At 45.3% G+C, this 20,756-nt stretch overlaps 2 protein-coding genes across 4 annotated transcripts in view; one reads left to right on the plus strand and one right to left on the minus strand.

Moving 5' to 3' along the window:
* Positions 1-17,286, minus strand: part of PFDN2 (prefoldin subunit 2) — a 17,913-nt gene extending 627 nt beyond the window's left edge. The window contains exons 1-4 of one of the 2 annotated variants that reach the window (XM_032260939.1): positions 17,134-17,250; positions 9,621-9,719; positions 1,000-1,088; positions 761-884 (exon numbers count right to left, since the gene is read on the minus strand). In XM_032260939.1, coding sequence (XP_032116830.1) covers positions 761-884; positions 1,000-1,088; positions 9,621-9,719; positions 17,134-17,208 — 387 coding nt within the window. In that variant the 5' untranslated portion in view covers positions 17,209-17,250. Of the gene's footprint in view, positions 1-760; positions 885-999; positions 1,089-9,620; positions 9,720-17,133 lie in introns of both variants that reach the window. The other variant, XM_032260940.1, reaches the window with a different exon arrangement.
* Positions 17,259-20,323, plus strand: NIT1 (nitrilase 1). 2 transcript variants are annotated; one of them, XM_032260910.1, is made up of 7 exons: positions 17,259-17,365; positions 17,971-18,066; positions 18,310-18,564; positions 18,685-18,788; positions 18,983-19,116; positions 19,268-19,393; positions 19,656-20,323. In XM_032260910.1, coding segments are annotated over exons 1-7 (984 nt in total). In that variant the 5' UTR covers positions 17,259-17,363; the 3' UTR covers positions 19,923-20,323. The 2 variants fall into 2 exon arrangements, with proteins under 2 accessions (XP_032116801.1, XP_032116802.1); XM_032260911.1 differs by having other exon boundaries at positions 17,272-17,365; positions 17,989-18,066; positions 19,656-20,198.
* The last annotated feature ends 433 nt before the right edge of the window (positions 20,324-20,756 follow it).

Genomic DNA, 20,756 nt, shown 5'->3' on the forward strand with positions numbered 1-20,756 from the left:
GGTTTCACCATATTGGCCAGGCTAGTCTTAAACTCCTGACCTCAGGTAATCCACCCGCCTTGGCTCCCAAAGTGCTGGGATTACAAGCATGAGCCACTGTGCCCAGCCTATTTTTATTTTTTATAGAGACAAGTTTCCGCTATGTTGTCCAGGCTGGTCTCAAACTCCTGCCTCGGCCTCCCAAAGCACTGGGAATACAGGCATGAGCTTATTTTTAAAATGTCACTTCATGGCACTCCCAAAGGTTCTGATCCAGTGGGTCCAGGAAGCTGAATTTATAAATTACTCCTTCAGGTAATTTTGATGGATGTATCCCTAGACCACACAGTGAGAAATATTAACCCCAATCATCCCACCCCAATTCAGCCAGGTCACAGAGCCCACGGCAGCCAGCGATTCCTCTTGTCTAAGAGTTGGACTTAGCATAGCATAATGAACATAGGCTAACAGGCTATTTTACACTTTTTTTTTTTTTTTTTTTTTTTTTTGCGCGACAGTGTCTCACTCTGTCACCCAGGCTGGAGTGCAGTGAGGTGATCACAGCTAATTGAAGCCTCAACCTCTTGGGCTCAGGTGAGTAGCTGGGACTACAGTCACATGCCACCATGCCCAGCTAATTTTTTGTAATGATGTGGCTTCGCCATGTTGCCCAGGCTGGTCTCGAACTCCTGGACTCATGCAGTCCACCCACCCCCTTGGCCTCCGAAAGTGCTGGGTTTACAGCCACTGCACCTGATCCTATTCAAAGATTCTTGCTCACCTGCTCCTTGTTGTTCTCCAAAGCAGGAAGCACCTCTTTGACAGTTCGCTCCACCAGCACTCCTCCAACCATGCGGTAGCACTTACGAGTTTCATCTACCTCCTTCAGTGTATCGATCACTAGGCTGGGATAGGAGAACAAGGCAGAACCTGAGGATTCAGCCTCACTCTACCACAAATCCCCCTCACGGAGTAGCCCATACAACTGTCCTACTGTTTGCCTCTCCCTGACTTTCTCACCTGTGCTCATTCAACTCCATCTCCAACTCAGCTGCTTTGGATGCCAGGCCCCGCTGTTCCTGCCGAAGGCGGTTAAAGCCAGCAATTACCTAAGGTGAGAGAAGAGATGAAAGAGGGGACAGTGGAAATGGCAAAGGGTCCAGATAGCACATAGGGTGGCAGGCTTTCCAAAGGTGCAGTAGTGGGCACCTACCTTGGAAAAGGAATAGAACCACAAGTGATTTCTACCTAAAATTCTTCTGGAATTCCATTCACCAAGCACGGAGGACCTACTATTTTTGAGATAGGTGAGGGTCTACTGAGGGATATCACAGAACAGATTTGGCCTCTGGCTCCTTGTAGCTTATAGTTTGATAGGAAATAGGCATTTAATATAAGAATAGGGGTGGAGAGCTACTGGAGTACCTACAGGGGAGCCTAGACTTGCAGACAGGGCTGTCGGGAAAAGCTTTGTAATGAGAAACCCTTGTTTGGGTCTGCTCAGTAGCCTAACTATTGGTGAACCGCCACTCCTTAACTTGGTATGCTTCTTTTGGGGCTACTAACCACAGGACCCCTACCCAGGGTCAGTGACGTACAAAGTCTCTCTACAGGAATTGGAATTCTGTGGACAGACAGACGAGTATAATAGAAGGCAGCTGGAGTTAGCATTCTTATTGGTGCTATAGAGATGACTTTCCATTCCCATTCCTAGATTCCTTAAAGCTGCCCCAGTTCTTGAACTTTATTCAGTCTAGTTATTTAGCCTTTTTTTGGTGTGCAATTCTGTGAAATACCCACTATCATCCAAAAATAGTCCTTAAAAAAAAAAAGGGGGGGCTGGGCGGGCATGATGGCTCATGCCTATAATCCCAGCACTTTGGGAGGCTAAGGTGGGTGAATCACAAGGTCAGGAGATTGAGACCATCCTGCCCAACATGGTGAAACCCTGTCTCTACCAATACAAAAAATTAGCCAGGCATGGTGGCACGCGCCTATAGTCCCAACTACTCAGGAGGCGAGGCAGGGGAATCGCTTGAACCTGGAAGGCAGAGGTTGCAGTAGGCCAAGATCACAGCACTGCACTCCAGGCTGGGGACAGAGCGAGACTCCATCTCAAAAAAAAAAAAAGAAAAGAAGAAAGTTGACCAGAGATGGCTTCTATAGCCCATAAACCCTAACTGATACAGGCTTCCTGACAGATAATTGTCTTAAATGAAGCCTGAAAAATCAGAGGGGAAGGGAGGGTGTTTGGAAAAAAATGAAAAATATGAGGCTCAGAGACCAAGACCAAGTTTCAGGTTCTGCCTTTGCTACTTTTTTGGCTCTATAGTCTGGGACAGACATTTAACCCTATGGTTCTTAACCATGGCTATATGTTAGAATCACCTGAATCATTTTAAAAACATGAATAGTGGAGCCTCAGAACTACTATACAACCACTGGGGGTAAGGCCCAGGCCTCAGTATTTTTAGATCTCCCACATAATTCTAATGTGCAGTGTGAACTGAGAACTATTGGGTTAACCCCTTTGTCCCATAATTTTCTTACCTGCAAAATGCAGATAATGATACCCACTTCATAAGGTTGTTGTATCATGTGAACCAATGAGTGTGAAATGTCTTTGTGAACAGTGAAGATATTAATACTATCATGGCCTTCTCTCCAAGTCCAGAACTGCCCCCTTAAGCTCTCCTGGTCATCTGACAACAGTGGACCCAATCCAATCAAACCATTACCAAATCTCTTACTCGTATTTATAAATATCATCTCCAGTCACACCGCCAGAAACTTTGCCCTAGTAAAGATGATTAACCAATTCATCTTTACTAGTGCCCTTATCTCTTTTTTCCTTTTTTTTTTTTTTTTTTTTTTTTGAGAAAGGTCTCACTCTATCACCCAGGCTGGAGTGCAATGGCACAGTCACAGCTCACTGTAGCCTCAATCTCCCTGGGCTCTGGTGATCTTCCTGCCTCAGCCTCCCAAGCAGCTGGGACCACAGGTGCATACCACCTAATATTTTTGTAGAGATACAGTCTTACTATGTCACCAAGGCTGGTCTCACACTCCTGGGCTCAAGCGCTCTGCCTGCCTCAGCCTCCCAAAGTGCTGGGATTACAGGCATGAGCCACCATGCCTGGCCTGGCCCCTTATCTCTAGCTCTTCAAGGATCCTCTTCAAGGATCATATACAGCAAATATTATCCAAATGGCTGACCTGTACCACCCCTATATTCTTTCTACTGCCAATAAACCAAGGAATAAAACTTGACCAAGAACTTGTCATTCCAGCAACTTCCTCCTTTCTCCCATCTGTCATCCCTTCATCTCAATCTACTTTATCCATTCATTACAACAAATGCTTTGAAAAATCTATCTACAGACTGTTTTTCCTTTACCTTCATTGCCTGTCTCAAAACCATTCCCCATTTATATTAGCTTTTTATCTACTGTTAATATTCCAGATCAAAAAAATTTCATCTAAAAAAACTACAACTAAAGCAGATTCTAGATGTTCCCTTAGCACCCAAATAATCCACTTTTCTGGATGTATGTTGTTAAATACATTAAGGAAATCAGTTTAAGTATCTAAAATTTCTGATGCCCCAACTTTTAACTCCTGGGCTCAAGTGATCCTTCTGCCTCAGTCTCCTGAGTAGCTGGGACTACAGACATGTGCCACCACAGCAGCTATTTTTTTTTTTTTTTTTTTTTTTTTTTTGAGTTGGGGTCCTGCCATGTTGCTCAGACTGATCTTGAACTTCTGGCCTCAAGCAATCCTCCCATTTCAGCTTCCCAAACAGCTGGGATTATAGGCAGGAGCCACCATGCCCAGCAGAATTTATTTTCCTCGATTAATACGAATCTACTTTTCTTTCTTTTTTTTTTTTTTTTTTTTTTTGAGACAGGGTCTCGCTCTGTCGCCACCTACTGGGTTCAGGCAATTCTGCTTCAGCCTCCTAAATAGCTGGGACTACAGGTGCCCACCACCATGCTGAGCTAATTTTGTATTTTTAGTAGAGATGGGGTTTCACCATGTTTGCCAGGCTAGTCTCGAACTCCTGACCTCAGGTGATACACCTGCCTCAGCCTCCCAAAGTGCTGGGATTACAGGCATGAGCCACCATGCCTGGCTGAGATTTTTTCATTCCAACTTTTCTTCAACATTCTTGCTAATAACTAATTTCCTCATTTCATTTTATGAACTTTTAATCAAAAACCAAACTAAAATCTATTTAAACATGTGAGTTATCCAGAGTTATTATGAAAAATTTCAGCCATAAATGCACTTAAAGGAAATATCTCTTAGCAGTTGATATAGTTTATGTGTCCCCTCTAAGTTTCATATTGAAATATAATCCCCTATGTTGGAGGTGGGGGCTGGTGGGAGGTGTTTGGATCATGGGGGTAGATCTCTCATGAATAGCTTGGTTGCCATCCCCTGGATGATAAGTGAGTTATTGGTCTGAGTTCACACAAGATCTGGTTGTTTAAAAGTGTGACACCTACCCCCATTTATTCCTCCTGTTCCCACCATGAGACAGCTGCCCTTCCTTTGCCTTTTGCCATGACTGGAAGCTTCCTGTGGCCGCCCCAGAAGCAGTTGCCATGCTTCCTGTATAGACTACAGAACCATGAGCCAATTAAACCACTTTTCTTATAAATTACCCAGTCTCAGGTATTTATAGCAACACAAGAATGGCCTAATACAGCAGCTAACTGCAATTAACTGTAGGCTATGTGCAAAAGAAGCCAGTATTAAGTCATTTCTGGGGTCTGCCAGGTAATGAAGAAAAAGGCTACGCTCTATTCCCACATTCTTCCTCTTAAAACACAACTTTTTTCTTTTCTTTTTTTTTTTTAAATTTAAGGCCAGTGCAGTGTTCAGAAAAACACAACTTTTCTAATAGTCTTCTCCCCTACAGCTAGGACCTAATTATATTTCCTTATTCTCTTTTCAGTTGTCTGGTGTAAGCAGATTGACAGGTCAGTGTTGCTTCTCTCAACCCTATTAAATCATCATCTATATACAAAGTTTTTTTCTTTTCTTTTTTTTCAGACAGGGTCTTACTCTGTTGCCCAGGACGGAGTACAGTGGTGGAATCAAGGCTCACTGCAGCCTTGAACTCCTAGGCTCAAGTGATCCTCTGGCCTCAGCTTCTACAGTAGTTGGGACTACAGGCACCCATCACCACTTCTGTCTAAATTTTTAAACTTATTGTAGTGTTGGGGTCTCACTCTGTTCCCTAGGCTGGAGTGCAATGGCACAATCATGGCTCACTACAGCCTTGAATTCTTGAGCTGAAGTGATCCTCCCACCTCAGCCTCTTGAGTGATGGAACCAGGCATGTGCAACCATGCCCGGCTAATTTTTGTACTTTTTGTTGCCCAGCCTGGTCTTGAACTCCTGAGCTCAAGTGATCCTCCTACCCCAGCCTCCCAAAGTGCTAGGATTATAGGAATATTGATACATTTTAAAAACTGTGCTTAACTAATCCATTGTTGTTGGAACATTTAGGTTGTTTCCAGTTTTTCTGTGATAAATAGTACTGATATAAAATGTCTTTGGATAGGCCAGCATGGTGGCTCATGCCTGTAATCCCAGCACTTTGGCAGGCCAAAGCGGATGACTGGAGGTTAGGAGTTCAAGACCAGCCTGGCCAACATGGTGAAGCCCTGTCTCTACTAGAAATACAAAAATTAGGCCAGGCACAGCTGCTCACGCCTATAATCCCAGCACTTTGGGAGGCCAAGGCAGGAGGATCACAAGGTCAGGAGTTCGAGACTAGCCTGACCAACACAGTGAAACCCCATCTTTACTAAAAATAGAAAAAAATTAGCTGAGCATGGTGGCGGGTGCCTGTAATCCCAGCTACTCAGGAGGCTGAGGCAGCAGAACACTTGAACCCAGGAGGCGGAGGTTGCAGTGAGCCAAGATCACACCACTGCACTCCAGCCTAGGCAACAGAGTGAGACCCTATCTCGAAATAAAAAAATTTTTTAAAGGCTGAGTATGGTGGTTCACGCCTATAATCCCAGCACTTTGGGAGGCAAGGAGGGCAGATCACCTGAGGTCAGGCGTTCGAGACCAGCCTGACCAACATGGAGGAGCCCTGTCTCTACTAAAAATACAAAATTAGTCAGGCGTGGAGGTGCATACCTATAATCCCAGCTACTTGGGGAGACCGAATCAGGAGAATTGCTTGAACCCGTGAGGCGGAGGTTGCAGTGAGCTGAGATTGCTCCACTGCACTCCAGCCTGGTCAACGATAGTGAAACTCCGTCTCAAAAAGGAAAAAAAAAAAAAGCTAGGTGTAGTGGATCACCCCTATCATCCCACCACTTTGGGAGGCCAAGGCCAGCGGATCATTTAAGGTCAGGAGTTCGAGACCAACCTGGCCAACATGGTGAAACCCTGTCTCTACTAAAGAAAATACCAAAAAAATTAGCTGGGCAAGGTGGCACATGCCTGTAATCCCAGCTACTCAGCAGGCTGAAGCAGGAGTATCACTTGAACCCAGGAGGTGGAGGTTGCAGTGAACTGAGATCATACCACTGCACTCCAGCCTGGGCAATAGAGTGAGACTACTTCTCAAACAAAACACTTTGGACAAACAGTACGCAATTTACAGCCATTTTTCTTGAATTTCTTGAATCATATTCAAAAGTAAGATCAATGAGTCAAAAGGGCATTAGCATTATTATAGCTTCTATTGCATGTCACTAGAAAGCTCTCCAAGATGACCAGATGAATTTATATTGCTACCAGCAATATCATGATTATCTCCCTTTCCCCAGAGCCCTAATGGTAGCTTTTATTATTTTTTTTTATCTTTTTTTTATTCTTTCAGTCTTCCTAAGGTTCAATTCAGGTATATTTGTTTTTCCTTTTTATCTTATTTTTGTTAATAATTTTTAGAGTTGGAAACTCTGAAAATTCTGGAGTTACTCTAAAAGTAACTCCAGAAACCTTGGAATCATCCTTGATTTACTATCCACATCAAATTAATTACATCTGTACTGCCATACCCTTCTGATTTCTATACTGCCTCCTGATTTGCCCCCTTTAATCCACTCCCCACACTGCAGCATAAGTAACCAAAAATATAAATCTAACCAATTATTCCTATGCGTAAAACCTTCCGATGCTCACAGGATAAAATCCAAACTCCTCAAAAGTCCCATAAAGACCGGTTCCAGCTTACCTCTCCCAGTCATTCCTTCCACATCTTTCTGCCCAGCCCCACCCCCAAGATGGGGTCTTGCTGTCACCCAGGCTGGAGTGCCGTGGCACGATCTTGGCTCACTGCAACCTCTGCCTCTTAGGTTCAAGTGATTCTCCTGCCTCAGCCTCCCAAGTACTGGGATTACAGGCACATACCACTACACTCGGCTAATTTTTTGTATTTTTAGTAGAGATGGGGTTTCACCATGTTGGCCAGGCTGGCCTCAAACTCTTGACCTCATGATCCCCCTGCCTCAGCCTCCCAAAGTGCTGGGATTACACGTGTGAGCCACTGTGCCCAGCCCCCTCCACATCTTAAGTCAGCACTCAATGTCCTAGGTCACTGGTAGTTTCCCTTAATGCTGTCTTCAGGCATCTGCATAGAATCTTCACCCTACCTGCTATGGTTCCCCAAACTTCTCTCATTCAGTTTTTCTCTGCCTGTCTAATTCTGTCTTCAGGTTTCAACTTAGATTCTTCCGGGAAGCAGAAGAATCTGGCCATCTTCCACTCCCATATGTTAACCCTTTCTATGTGCTCACATATAAATCCATATTAGTTAAACTGACAAAATCTTTTCTATTTATATTGTGTTATTTTCCACCATATAGACTGCCTTCTTTTTTTCTTCTTTTGCCTTAACTGTCACATCCAACTGAGACTGCCTTCTATTCTTTATCTTCTTTTAAAATTTTAAATATGCAAAGGCAACCTATTTTAAAATATCCGTTTCTTTCATAGTCCTACTATAATTTGCCTTCCACAGTCTCAACAGTAAAGGAACACCTACTATATGCCAGGCACTGTGCTATACTCTCTGACTTAATTCTAAAAAACAAAAAAGACTGTAAGACCTATACCTTCATAAAACAAACAAACAAACAAACAAAAAAGACCTGTACCTTCAATTTGTAAATGAGGAGACCAAGACTGGTGGGGTGTTGGGTGGTAGTTAAAATAACAGTGTGGGACCAGGTGTGGTGGCTCATGTCTGTAATCCCAGCACTTTAAGAGGCCGAGGTGGGCTGATCACTTGAGCTCAGGAGTTCGAGACCAGCCTGGCCAACGTGGTCAAACCCTGTCCCTAATAAAAATATAAAAATTACCCAGGCATGGTGGTGTGTGCCTGTAATCCCAGTTACTTGGGAGGCTGAGGCAGGAGAATCGCTTGAACCTGGGAGGCAGAGGTTGCAGTGGGCCCAGATCATGCCATTGCACTCCAGCCTGGGTGACAGAAGAAGACTGTGTCTCAAAAACACACACACAAAAAAAAACAAATAAAATAATGTGGGCTGGGTGCAGTAGCTCACACCTGTAATCCCAGAGCCTTGGGAGGCTGAGGCAGGCAGATCACTTGAGCTCAGGAGTTCGAGACCAGCCTGACCAACACGGTGAAACCCCATCCCTACTAAAAATACAAAAAATTAGCCAGGCATGGTGGCTCTTGCCTGTAGTCCCAGCTACTTGGGAGGCTGAGGCAGAAGAACTGCTTGCACCTGGGAGGAAGGGGTTGCAGTGAGCCTATCACGCCACTGCACTCCAGCCTGGGTGACAGAGCAAGGCTCCATCTCAAAAAATAAAAAAGTAGCCGGGCACGGTGGCTCAAGCCTGTAATCCCAGCACTTTGGGAGGCCGAGGCGGGTGGATCACGAGGTCAAGAGATCAAGACCATCCTGGTCAACATGGTGAAACGCTGTCTCTACTAAAACTACAAAAAATTAGCTGGGCATGGTGGCGCGTGCCTGTAGTCCCAGCTACTCAGGAGGCTGAGGCAGGAGAATTGCCTGAACCCAGAAGGCAGAGGTTGCGGTGAGCCGAGATCACGCCATTGCACTCCAGCCTGGGTAACAAGAGCGAAACTCCGTCTCAAAAAAAAAATAAAAAATAAAATAAAAAAGTAAAATAACCTAGTGTTGCAGAAATCAGACCTGTACCCAGGTTTGTCTAACTCTAAAAATCTATCTCTGTTAATATATTATTCCCAGCTCATCATATATTCGTTTCTTTTTTTTTCTTTTTTTGAGACAGAGTCTCGCTCTGTTGCCCTGGCTAGAGTGCAATGGCATTATCTCCGCTCACTGCAACCTCCACCTCCCTGGTTCAAGCAATTCTCCTGCCTCAGCCTCCCAAGTAGCTGGGATTACAGGTGTATACCACCAGGCCCAGCTAATTTTTTTCTATTTATAGTAGAGACGGGGTTTCACCACGTTGGCCAGGATGGTCTTGGACTCCTGACCTCAGGCAATCCACCCACCTCAGCCTCCCAAAGTGCTGGGATTACAGCCGTGAGCCACCACGCCCGGCCTCATATATTAATTTCTTATAAAAGCAAATTTATTTCCATTTGATTTCTATTCCTGTTTTCCTTTTTACCATAAAGTTTTGACAATTTTAGGAAAAAAATCTATAATCATTACCTTTCTCTCCAAAATGTCCTTGGGTCTTCTGACATGACATTTACTCTTACTGGGTTCAATGGAAGAATAGAAGAGGTAGAGAATTATGATCGGATGCACCTGGAAAAGCATGATCTGGAATACTGCTCCACAAATTACCTTCTTTTCAGTTCAGTGCCCCCTTTTCTGATGAACACACTCAACTCTCTGTCAAAGAAAACTTTTTTGACCTTATTACTCCATCAAATAATAGTACTCATCCCTTCTTTTCATGAAATTTTTGTTTATTTCTTTGTAGAGATAGAGGTCTTACTATGTTGCCCAGGCTGGTTTTAAACTCGTGGCTTCAAACGATCCTCCTGCCTCAGCCTCCCCAAGTACTGGGATCCAAGTGGCAACATAGTAAAGTGAAAAGAACCCAAACTTTCGATTCTGATCTGGGTTGAAATCCCAGTTTTGCCATTTACTTGCTATATGACTGAGTTACTTAACTTTTCTTGTTTCCTCATTTGTAAAATGGACCTAATATACCACAGGGTTTCTCAACATTGTCACTACTGACATGTTAGGCCAAATCCTTCTTTGCTATGAGGGCTGTCTCAGGCACTATAGGACGTTTAACAACATCCTGGACTGTACCCACGAAAAGCCAGTAGTAACCCCTTTTACATGTGACAACCAAAAGTGCCTCCAGACATTGCCAAATGTCTCCTAGGAAAAAATCATGCCAGTTGGGAGCCACTGCTATAGGGTAGCAATGAGAACTAAACTGAGACAATAGGTCAAGTGCCCGATACAATGTACACCTTCAGCGCCCCTTTTGTTTCCAGGTCCCTTCAGTTCTCCTTCCTATCTCAGGCCTCCTTTCTCTTTTCTGAAAGTTTTTCCTCTTTCACTCCTACAAGGGAGACATGACCTAAGATTCTATTCATAGTACTTCTTCATCACCTATATTATTTTTGAAATTATTTTTATTTATTCATAATCATTCACATTTTCATGGTATACGTGATAATTTGATACATTCATATAATCAAATCAGGGTAACCTATACTATTTTAAGTGGCATTCTTAGCTACTTCTATAGTTCCAACAATTGCCTTTTCTAATTGCCTGCAAAACCAGGCCTTTTCAGAAATTCTAGTCCTGCATATTTACAAGTCAGAGGAAGGAGCTTTTTTGTGTCTGACAGAAATGGCTCAAAGTCTGATCATGACAAGTTATTTCTTTTCTGTTTCTTCACCAATAAAATACAGATAATAACTGCCTCACAGAATGCCATAAGGATTAAGTAATTACATCAAGAACTTAGGACAGTATCTATCATATAACAGGTTTTCAATAAATAGTAGCTGCTATCATTACAGGTCATCTCCACCTAAATGTCCCATGGATACCTTAAACTCATATCATTCAAAGCTGAAGTGATCTTCTGATTTCTATTTCTGCTACTGATACGACTCTAGCCCACCTGGTAGGAAACCCTAGTTTCATCTTTTGTTTTGTTTTTAAAGATGGGGTCTCCCTATGCTGCTCAGACTGGTGAGCAGGGGCTATTCACAGGCATAATTATAGCATACTATAGCTTCAAGCTTCCAGCCCCAAGTGATATTCCTGTCTCAGCTTCCTGAGTAGGTGAGACTACAGGCACTTGCCACCATACCCAGGTTCATCTTTGAACTTACCATAATCCCATCAACTGCCAAATGTATTGCACTTACTTCAGCAATTTTTCTTAGGCTCACTGACATCACCCTAGTTCAGATCTTCATTACCCTCTTATCTGAGCTACTGCAACAGTCTTCCCCTTTTTTTTTTTTTTTTTTTTTTTTGAGACAGAGTCTCACTCTGTCGCCAGGTGCCAGGCTGGAGTGCAGTGGCATAATCTTGGCTCACTGCAACCTCCGCCTCCCGGGTTCAGGCAATTCTCCTGCCTCAGCCTCCCGAGTAGCTGGGACTACAGGCACATGCCACCACGCCCAGCTAATTTTTGTATTTTCAGTAGAGACGGGGTTTCACCTTGTTGGCCAGGATGGTCTCGATCTCTTGACTTCATGATCTGCCGACCTCAGCCTCCCAAAGTGCTGGGATTACAGGCTTGAACCACGGCGCCCGGCCCTTCCTTTTTTTTTTTTTTTGAGAGGAGTCTTGCTCTGTTTCCCAGACTAGAGTGTAATGTTTTTGCACTGTGTCTCAAAAACACAAAACAAAACAAAATAACAGTGTGGGCAGGACACAGTAGCTCACACCTGTAATCCCAGCACCTTGGGAGGCTGAGGCAGGTAAATCACTTGAGCTCAGGAGTTCAAGACCAGCCTAGCCAATATGGTGAAACCCCATCTCCACTAAAAATACAAAAAATTAGCTGGGCGCGGTGGCTCACGCCTGTAATCCCAGCACTTTGGGAGGCCAAGAGAGGCAGATCACCTAAGATCAGGAGTTCAAGACCAGCCTGGCCAACATGGCAAAACCCCATCTCTACTAAAAATACAAAAATCAGCTAGGTGTGGTGGCAACTGCCTGTAATCCAGGCTACTCCAGAGGCTGAGGCAGGAGAATTGCCTGAACGCAGGAGGCAAAGGTTGCAGTGAGCCAAGATCACATCATTGCACTCCAGCTGGGCAACAGGAGCGAAACTCTGCCTCAAAAAAAAAAAAATGCATGACAAAAAAGATAAAGGAAGGGGGAAAATCTCTCAAAGGATATACTCCAAAATGGCAAGAATAATTATCTCTGGATGGCTGGATTATGGGCAATTTACTTCCTGGTTTGAACTTTTTCCTGTGTTTTCTATAGTTCCAACAATAAACATTTTATATAAGAGTTAAATAATTAATACTATATATCCTTCTGTGACTTCCTCACTGCTTATGTAAAAAAGTCACAAATTTTTTGTCATGCACTCAAATACCTCTATGGCTTTACTCAACTACTCTCCTCTTATCATATTCCCTATTTTCTATTCTCACTGTCACCTGTTCAAAGCCATCCACTCCTTCAGGTTTCGGCTCAAATATCTCTTAATATAATCATGCTATAAGTGGAAAAAATAGGTCCGCCTGATTCTTAAGTTCTTCATTTAAAAATCCTGCTCTTCCAGTTACTGACTTTGGGCAAGTTAACTAAAGCTTCTGAAATTCAAATATCCTCACCTATAAATGGAGGACAATACAACCTTCTTCAAATGTCAGTAATTAAATAACAGAAGGTAGGCCTGAGCAGTGGCTCAGCTCACACCTGTAATCCTAGCACTCTGGGAAGTCGAGGCAGGTGGACTGCTTGAGCCCAGGAGTTCAAGACCAACCTGGGCAACATGGCAAAACTCCATCTCTACAAGAAATACAAAAATTAGCTGGATAGGGTGCCACACCCCTGTAGTCCCAGTAACTTGGGAGGCTGAGGTAGGAGGATCACCTGAGCCTCAGGAGGTTGAGGCTGCAGTAAGCCGTGATCACACCACTGCACTCCAGCCTTGGCAACAGAATGAGACCCTGTCTCAATCAGTAACAGAAGGTAAAACAAGTAAAGTGCCTAACACAATGTGTTACTTGCTTCCATCTTGTATGTAAGGGACATACATGGCTCAAATTTGCAGCAGTGATATATCTTGTAATGTTTTACCCAGTGTTCTCTCCAGAATAAACAAAACCCAGAGAATGTTAATGAAGGAACAGCTTCAAAACTCAATTATCATAGTTCCTTGGTTTCCTTTGAGGGAAGTTTGAGGGCTTCTCTTTAGCGCCACTAAAATGGTGGTTCCACCCTTGTTCTATTTTGTCACTCTTTGTACAAACTAGAAAGAATGATCATTTTCATCCACCACAACCATGGCTTTATCATCCATAAACACAACTCTCAAATCTGTATCTCCAACTCAGATTTCTTTCTGTATCTCAAGATTTAAAAATCAAACTGTTCTGCCGGGCGCGGTGGCTCACGCCTGTAATCCCAGCACTTTGGGAGGCCGAGGCGGGTGGATCACGAGGTCAAGAGATCGAGACCATCCTGGTCAACATGGTGAAACCCCGTCTCTACTAAAAATACAAAACATTAGCTGGGCATGGTGGCACGTGCCTGTAATCCCAGCTACTCAGGAGGTTGAGGCAGGAGAATTGCCTGAACCCAGGAGGCGGAGGTTGTGGTAAGCCGAGATCGCGCCATTGCACTCCAGCCTGGGTAACAAGAGTGAAACTCCATCTCAAAAAAAAAAAAAAAAAAAAAAAAAAAATCAAACTGTTTACTGAATGTTTAACCTGGATGTCCCACAAGAAACCTAAACTCAAAATCCTAAAATAAATTTATATTTTTCCCAAAATTGTCTGTCTTCCTACATTCCCTATAGTATCAGAGACAAAAACCTGAGAGACATCCTGTATTCCTCTTTTATCCCCTTTTCTCCGTATTCAAATTCTGTAATCTAACGCAAACATTTAGAACCACCCGCATCCCAAACATGCCAGGCAGTTTCACGCTTTAGTGTTTTGGAACACATTATTCCCTCTACCTAGAAAATCTTCCACTTCCTTCTTTGCTTGACTAACTTTTCTCATCCTTTAGAATTGAGCTGAAGGATTTTCTCTAGAAAGCAAAAGCATTTACTAAACACACACTATATTCTAATCACTATGCAAAACACTTTGCATGTGATTTGTTTTCTCTAGAAAACAAAAGCATTTACTAAACACACACTATGTTCTAATCACTGTGCAAAACACTTTGCATGTATTGTCTTGCCTAATACTCTAAATACAGTCATGAGGTAGGTACTGTTACGTTTCTACAGATGGGGGAGGCCAAGATGTAACTTAGGGGAGGTCATATATAAATAGTAAATGGTAGAAATGAAATTCAAACTTAGGTCTGTCTGACCCTAGTGCATAAGAATGCTCTGCCGTCCTACTATACCACAGCTTCCCTTTTCCAGCTCCTGCCCACAGTCCTACAACCTCATGATTAGTTAGGGGTCTCTCCTCTAGCTGCCATAATGAAGGGATTGTGTAGCACACTATAAATCTTTATTGTTTGATTCATCTTTTCTCAAATGAGTCTGTGAGTAAAGCGATTTGAAGACAAAGTCTATTTCATTTACAATAATCTCTCATTATCCAGAGTTATCCAATGTCTGAAAATAAACGGAAAATTCCAGAAATAAACAATTCATAAGGTTGTTTATTTTGTTTTTTGTTTTGAGACAGAGTCTCACTCTGTTGCCCAGGCTGGAGTGCAACGGTGCAATCCTGGCTAACTGCAACCTCCATCTCCTGGGTTCAAGTGATTCTCCTGCCTCAGCCTTTTGAGAAGCTAGGATTACAGGTGCCCAACACCAGGACTGGCTAATTTTTGTATTTTTAGTAGAGACCCGGTTTCACCATGTTGGCCAGGGTGGTCTTGAACTCCTGACCTCAGGTGATCTGCCCACCGTGGCCTCCCAAAGTGCTGGGATTACAAGCATGAGCCATGGCAACCGGCCAACAATTCATAAGTTTTAAGTTGTGTGCTGTTATGAAAACAGCGTGATGAAATCTCAAGCCATCCCGCTCATGATGTGAATCATCCTTTTGCCCAGCCTATCCATGCTATATATGCTACCTGCCCTTTAGTCATCAACTTCTCCTGCTCAATATCATCACGGCTCAATGATCTGAGATCACCTAAAGCAGATGATTCTCCTTGTGACTTATCGTCAGTAGTGGCCTAAGGCTACATCACAATGCTGTCATTCACCTCATCTCATCTCATCAGGAAGGCACTTTTTCATCTCACATCATCACAAGAAGGGTTAGTACGGTACAATAAAATATTTTGAAAGAGAGAGACCATATTCATGTAATCTTTATTATAGTATATTGTTAGAACTGTTCTATTTTATTAGCTACTGTACCTATTACATAAATTGGACTTTATCATAGGTATGAGAAAAAACATAGGGTTCAATACTATACCAGGTTTCAGGCATCTACTGGGGTCTTGGAACATGTCCCCCTCAGATAAGGGGGAACTACTGTAACTGTATTGCCATACCCAGCAGAGCACCTGACACATGGTACCCTTAAAAAGTATCGCGGGGAGCTGGGCAAGGTGACTCACATCTGTAATCCCAACACTTTGGGAGACCAAGGCAGGTGGATCACCTGAGGCCAGGAGTTCAAGACCAGCCCGAGCAACAAAGTGAAACTCCCCCCATCGCTACCAAAAAAAATTTTTTTAATTAGCCACTCAAAATGTTTTATGCCATTAGTCCCAGCTACTCAGGAAGCTGAGTCAGGAGGATGGCTTCATCACCCAGGGATTTCAAGGCTGCAGAGAACTATCATCACGCCACTGCACTTAGCCGGGGCAACGTGCCTTTAATCCCAGCAACTCGAGAGGCTAAGGCAGGAGAATTGCTTGAATCCGGGAGGTGGAGGCTGCCGGTGAGCCGAGATCGCGCAACTGTACTCCTCCCTGGACGACAGAGCGAGACTCTGTCTCAAAAAATAAAAATCTTTATGTTGATACCTATGTCTGTATTAACTGTTCAACAAAACCTGATAAATGAACCTATGATTAAAATAGCGGTAGGCTGGGCACGGTAGCTCATGCCTGTAATACCAGCATTTTGGGAGGCCAAGGCGGGCGAATGACGAGGTCAGGAGTTCGAGACCAGCGTGGACAATAAGGTGCAACCCCGTCTCCACTAAAAATACAAAACTAGCCGGACGCGATGGCCCCCGCCTGTGGTCCCAGCTACTCGGGAGGCTGAGGCAGAAGAATCGCTTCAACCCGGGAGGTGGAGGTTGCAGTGAGCCGAGATCGCGCCACTGCACTCCAGCCTGGGAAACAGAGCAAGACTCTGTCTCAAAACAAAATAGCTGTTTTTTCATTTTTATTGTGTAGATTTCCTCCCACTCCTATTTTTCCACTTGGCAAAACACTGTTCTCAAGCCACAAGGGCTTTGTGATTAACTTATTAAACGTTTCCCGAAGCTAGGCACTGGGGAAAATGCAAACTGGGATTAGAAAGGGATTTCTAGTTTCTAAAGAAATTCGATCTAGTACCGAACTCTCGAATCCATATAGTATGGAACACTAGGCTGTTCGAGTATTTGAGTCACGTGGCTCTGCAGCGTGACGGCGATTGTCAAAGTGGGTTCAGGATCATGTAACAGACTACAAAACCAGCCCCTTAACTAATCCTCTGGGGGGGTTACTTTCGAGCAGTCTTGCCCAGACATAACCTGTTTGGAGGTGCTGAGGAGAGATAGAGAAAGCAGCGAACCATCGCTCCTCAGACCTGTGCATCTTCCCAGACGCTGCAGGTCAGGGCTTTCCCCTGCCCCAGGCTCACCCAACACCCCAGGGAGGCGTGGCTCTCACCTGCCCAACCGTCTACCTCTCCGAAGGGGCTCGACTAGCTTCTCCGGGGACCCTTCCCTCTCCGGGTGCCACGCGCATGTGGTACTGGAGTAAAGGCCCACACAAGCCACAGGCTCCCCCTTCTCGCAAGTACTCCAGACCCAGATGGGGACCCTCCTTCGCGCTCTTCACTCCTCACCTGTTCTGCGGACACCGCCCCCTTCCCCGCGCCGCTCCCGCTGCTCTTGCCTGAGCGACCGCTGTTCTCCGCCATCTTCGTCGCCTGCTGGGTTTCCGGCCGGCGCAGCTCAGCCCCCGCCTTGCGTCACGTCCGGCCTGCGAGTTACCGCCCACTCGCCCCGGCGCCTCTGGCTCCAGGCCGCCCTCCGGATCGGCTCGGATCCTGCGAATGGTTTTGGCAGTATCTTCATGTAGGACCTACTCCCTATCCCGTCGGTCGCAGGGAATCCCACTTGCGGTGCTTTAACCTGTGCAACAGAGATGCTGCCCCAGGGAGAGGCGGGGAGGGATGGGCCAACTGGAGCGGGGGGTGGAGAGCGGGGCGCGGCGTGGGGCCTGGGTTCCTTTGCCCCTTGCCCACCTTGGAGGGGAGGGAGTCGAGGTAGGGTGAACTTCCTCCTGAGAGATTCTGGTGAAAGGGGAAATACGCTTTGAGTCAGTAAATCTGTGCAAGTGCACAGTCAAGAAGAGAGTCTTGGGAAAACCAAGGATAGTTCCCGGAGATGACTTTGGACTGCGGAAACGTTTGTCAGAGGAAAAGGGCTTCAGTTTAATGTGAGATCATTGGAAGTTGATCTGTTCAGGCGGCGAGCAGAGCCCCTTCCTCCATCTTTCCACTGTAGGATCTCGTCCCTTAGCCCATAATTACTTACAGAAGTAAAAAGCGTTTTGAAGACCAGAAGGTTTTTACTGGCAGGGCCCTGATTCGGGCTCACAGTATAAAGAGAAGTCAGAGAATCCAAGAAATTTATTGCTTGAGGAAGGGATTGGTGTCCTCGTTTCTCACCTTCCTCAGGCTGGGCTTCCTCACCAGGCCTCTTCACCGACTCCTGTCCCTTCTGTGTCCCGGACTCCGGATACCTCGACTCTCAGTACTTTGTGCTCAGCCCAGGTAAAACGTTTTGCTGTGTCCTCAGTGCCTGGCACTTAGATGCTCAGTTTATTAAATGGATAATGGGAGACACAGGACTGTCAACTATCCACATTTGATTGGTAAGCCCTACTAGCCCAGGGTCAACGTGGCCTGTAACAGCAGGATCAAAAGGAAGTCCAGCTTTTCTCCCTTGCACCCCTTAGCATTAATTTTGTTTCCCTATGCACTGAAATTTGAGAATCCTGCCTATGCTATTCACAGGCCCAGAGCCATGGCTACCTCCTCTTCCTCCTGCAAACTGCCCCTCGTGGCTGTGTGCCAGGTAACATCAACGCCAGACAAGCAACAGAACTTTAAAACATGTGCTGAGCTGGTTCGAGAGGCTGCCAGACTGGGTGCCTGCCTGGCTTTCCTGCCTGAAGCATTTGACTTCATTGCACGGGACCCTGCAGAGACGCTACGCCTGTCTGAACCACTGGGTGGGAAACTTTTGGAAGAATACACCCAGCTTGCCAGGTATCAGGGAATGAGGGAGGGAGAGGTAGAATCTTTGTTGGGCAGTGTCCCTAGGTTGCCAAATATGAGGGTACAGCCTTGAGAAGTCAGTGAAGAGTTGTCAGTGTCCCCTCCCCCCAGGGAATGTGGACTCTGGCTGTCCTTGGGTGGCTTCCATGAGCGTGGCCAAGACTGGGAGCAGACTCAGAAAATCTACAATTGTCATGTGCTGCTGAATAGCAAAGGTGAGACTTTATAACCCTTTAGCCTGCCTCTTCCACCTAAACTTAGATTCTCCAGAATTGTTTCTCGACTCTATTTCCTTGACCCTAGGATTTAGGGGTGTTACTTCTGTTCCTAGCCTATAAACTGTCTACTCCTTGGGAAGAGTAAGCAAGGCTTCTAGAACACGGACACTGAATATTCCTTCTTACTCTAGGGGCAGTAGTGGCCACTTACAGGAAGACACATCTATGTGATGTAGAGATTCCAGGGCAGGGGCCTATGTGCGAAAGCAACTCTACCATCCCTGGGCCCAGTCTTGAGTCGCCTGTCAGCACACCAGCAGGCAAGGTGGGAGTTGTGAGAGGGTGCGGGAGGGGAACTGGAATACTTTGAACTGGTAGTAGAGAATAGAAAGTCCTAAGGAGGAGGGTAATGAAAGTATGACTAGATGCTGTAACGAACAGGGCAGGAAGACTAAGTAGGCTATTTTTCATTCCAGATTGGTCTAGCTGTCTGCTATGACATGCGGTTCCCTGAACTCTCTCTGGCATTGGCTCAAGCTGGAGCAGAGATACTTACCTATCCTTCAGCTTTTGGATCTGTTACAGGACCAGCCCACTGGGAGGTAAGATGGCGCCTTTTTAAAAAGTAAGGGCCTTTTCTTAACCTCAGCCTCCTCCCTTGGCCCTACCAGTTAAATTCCTTCCCCTTTCCACCTAGTAGGAAAACTCATTCCCCAGATAATTCTCTTACAGAATAGTTAAAATAGTAAAATCATTCCTAGGCAATTATCAAAAGTCACAATGGGTAGATTGGTTTGTAGTGTCCCTTGTCACTTCCCCACTATTTGCTACATGTACTTAACTGAACACACATCTCATCCCCAGGTGTTGCTGCGGGCCCGTGCCATTGAAACCCAGTGCTATGTAGTGGCAGCAGCACAGTGCGGACGCCACCATGAGAAACGAGCAAGTTATGGCCACAGCATGGTGGTAGACCCCTGGGGAACGGTGGTGGCCCGCTGCTCTGAAGGCCCAGGGCTCTGCCTTGCCCGAATTGACCTCAACTATCTACGACAGTTGCGCCAACACCTGCCTGTGTTCCAGCACCGCAGGCCTGACCTCTATGGTAATCTGGGTCACCCACTGTCTTAAGACTCGACTTCTAAGTTGAGACCCACCCCCCATTGTGAGCCAGTGTTCATGTGACTTGGAGGCAGGACCCAGGCACAGCTCCCCTCAATTGGAGAACCGTGACTTTCTTGATGGAACACAGGCTTGGCTTCTTGGGAAAGAAGCTTTCACCTGAGGTCAGACTGCAGTTTCAGAAAGGTGGCATTTTATATAGTCATTGTTTATTTCATGAAAACTGAAGTTATGCTGAGGGCTGAGCAGCACTGGCATTGAAAAATATAATCATCATAAAGTCTGTGTCCGGACATCTCCTTTGGGAGCTACAAGGGGAGTTGGTATTGTAGTAGCTGGACTGGGCTCCAGTTCTAGACCTCCTGGCTCATTCAACATGCCTCCCTACCTAAATAAAAGTGCAACACTCAGTGCATGTCCCAGCCCCATTCTCCCAAGCATGGGAGTGAGCACAGGAGTGGAGGGGAAGGAAAAAGGAATTACTTCACTTTCACCTATGATGCCCTTTGCCCAGGCCAGAAGAAAGCAAAGGGGAAAAGGGCTGCAGGGTACATTATTTATTTTCACTTGAACATAGAAAGTGTCACACTCCCCCTTCCCCTTTACAGGGGGAGTGCATTTTAATCAGCAACCTCTTCTCCATCCACCCTGTGTATGTGCATACACATACGCCACCACAGTTGGGAGGCGTGACTAGGCTGATCCAGTCCTCTTATCTATTCCTCCCTTGAAGAGGGTTTGAGAAATGCAAAAAAGGAAAGAGCCACATCAGGCAGAGGTTTCAGCCATGGAATGGAGGAAAGAAGGCAGAGAGGAGCAGCACCAGAGGCCAGGAGAGAGTGG

Source organism: Sapajus apella, unplaced genomic scaffold (assembly GCF_009761245.1).
Source record: "Sapajus apella isolate SASKATOON/1434 unplaced genomic scaffold, GSC_monkey_1.0 scaffold119, whole genome shotgun sequence".
Taxonomy (NCBI): domain Eukaryota; kingdom Metazoa; phylum Chordata; class Mammalia; order Primates; family Cebidae; genus Sapajus; species Sapajus apella.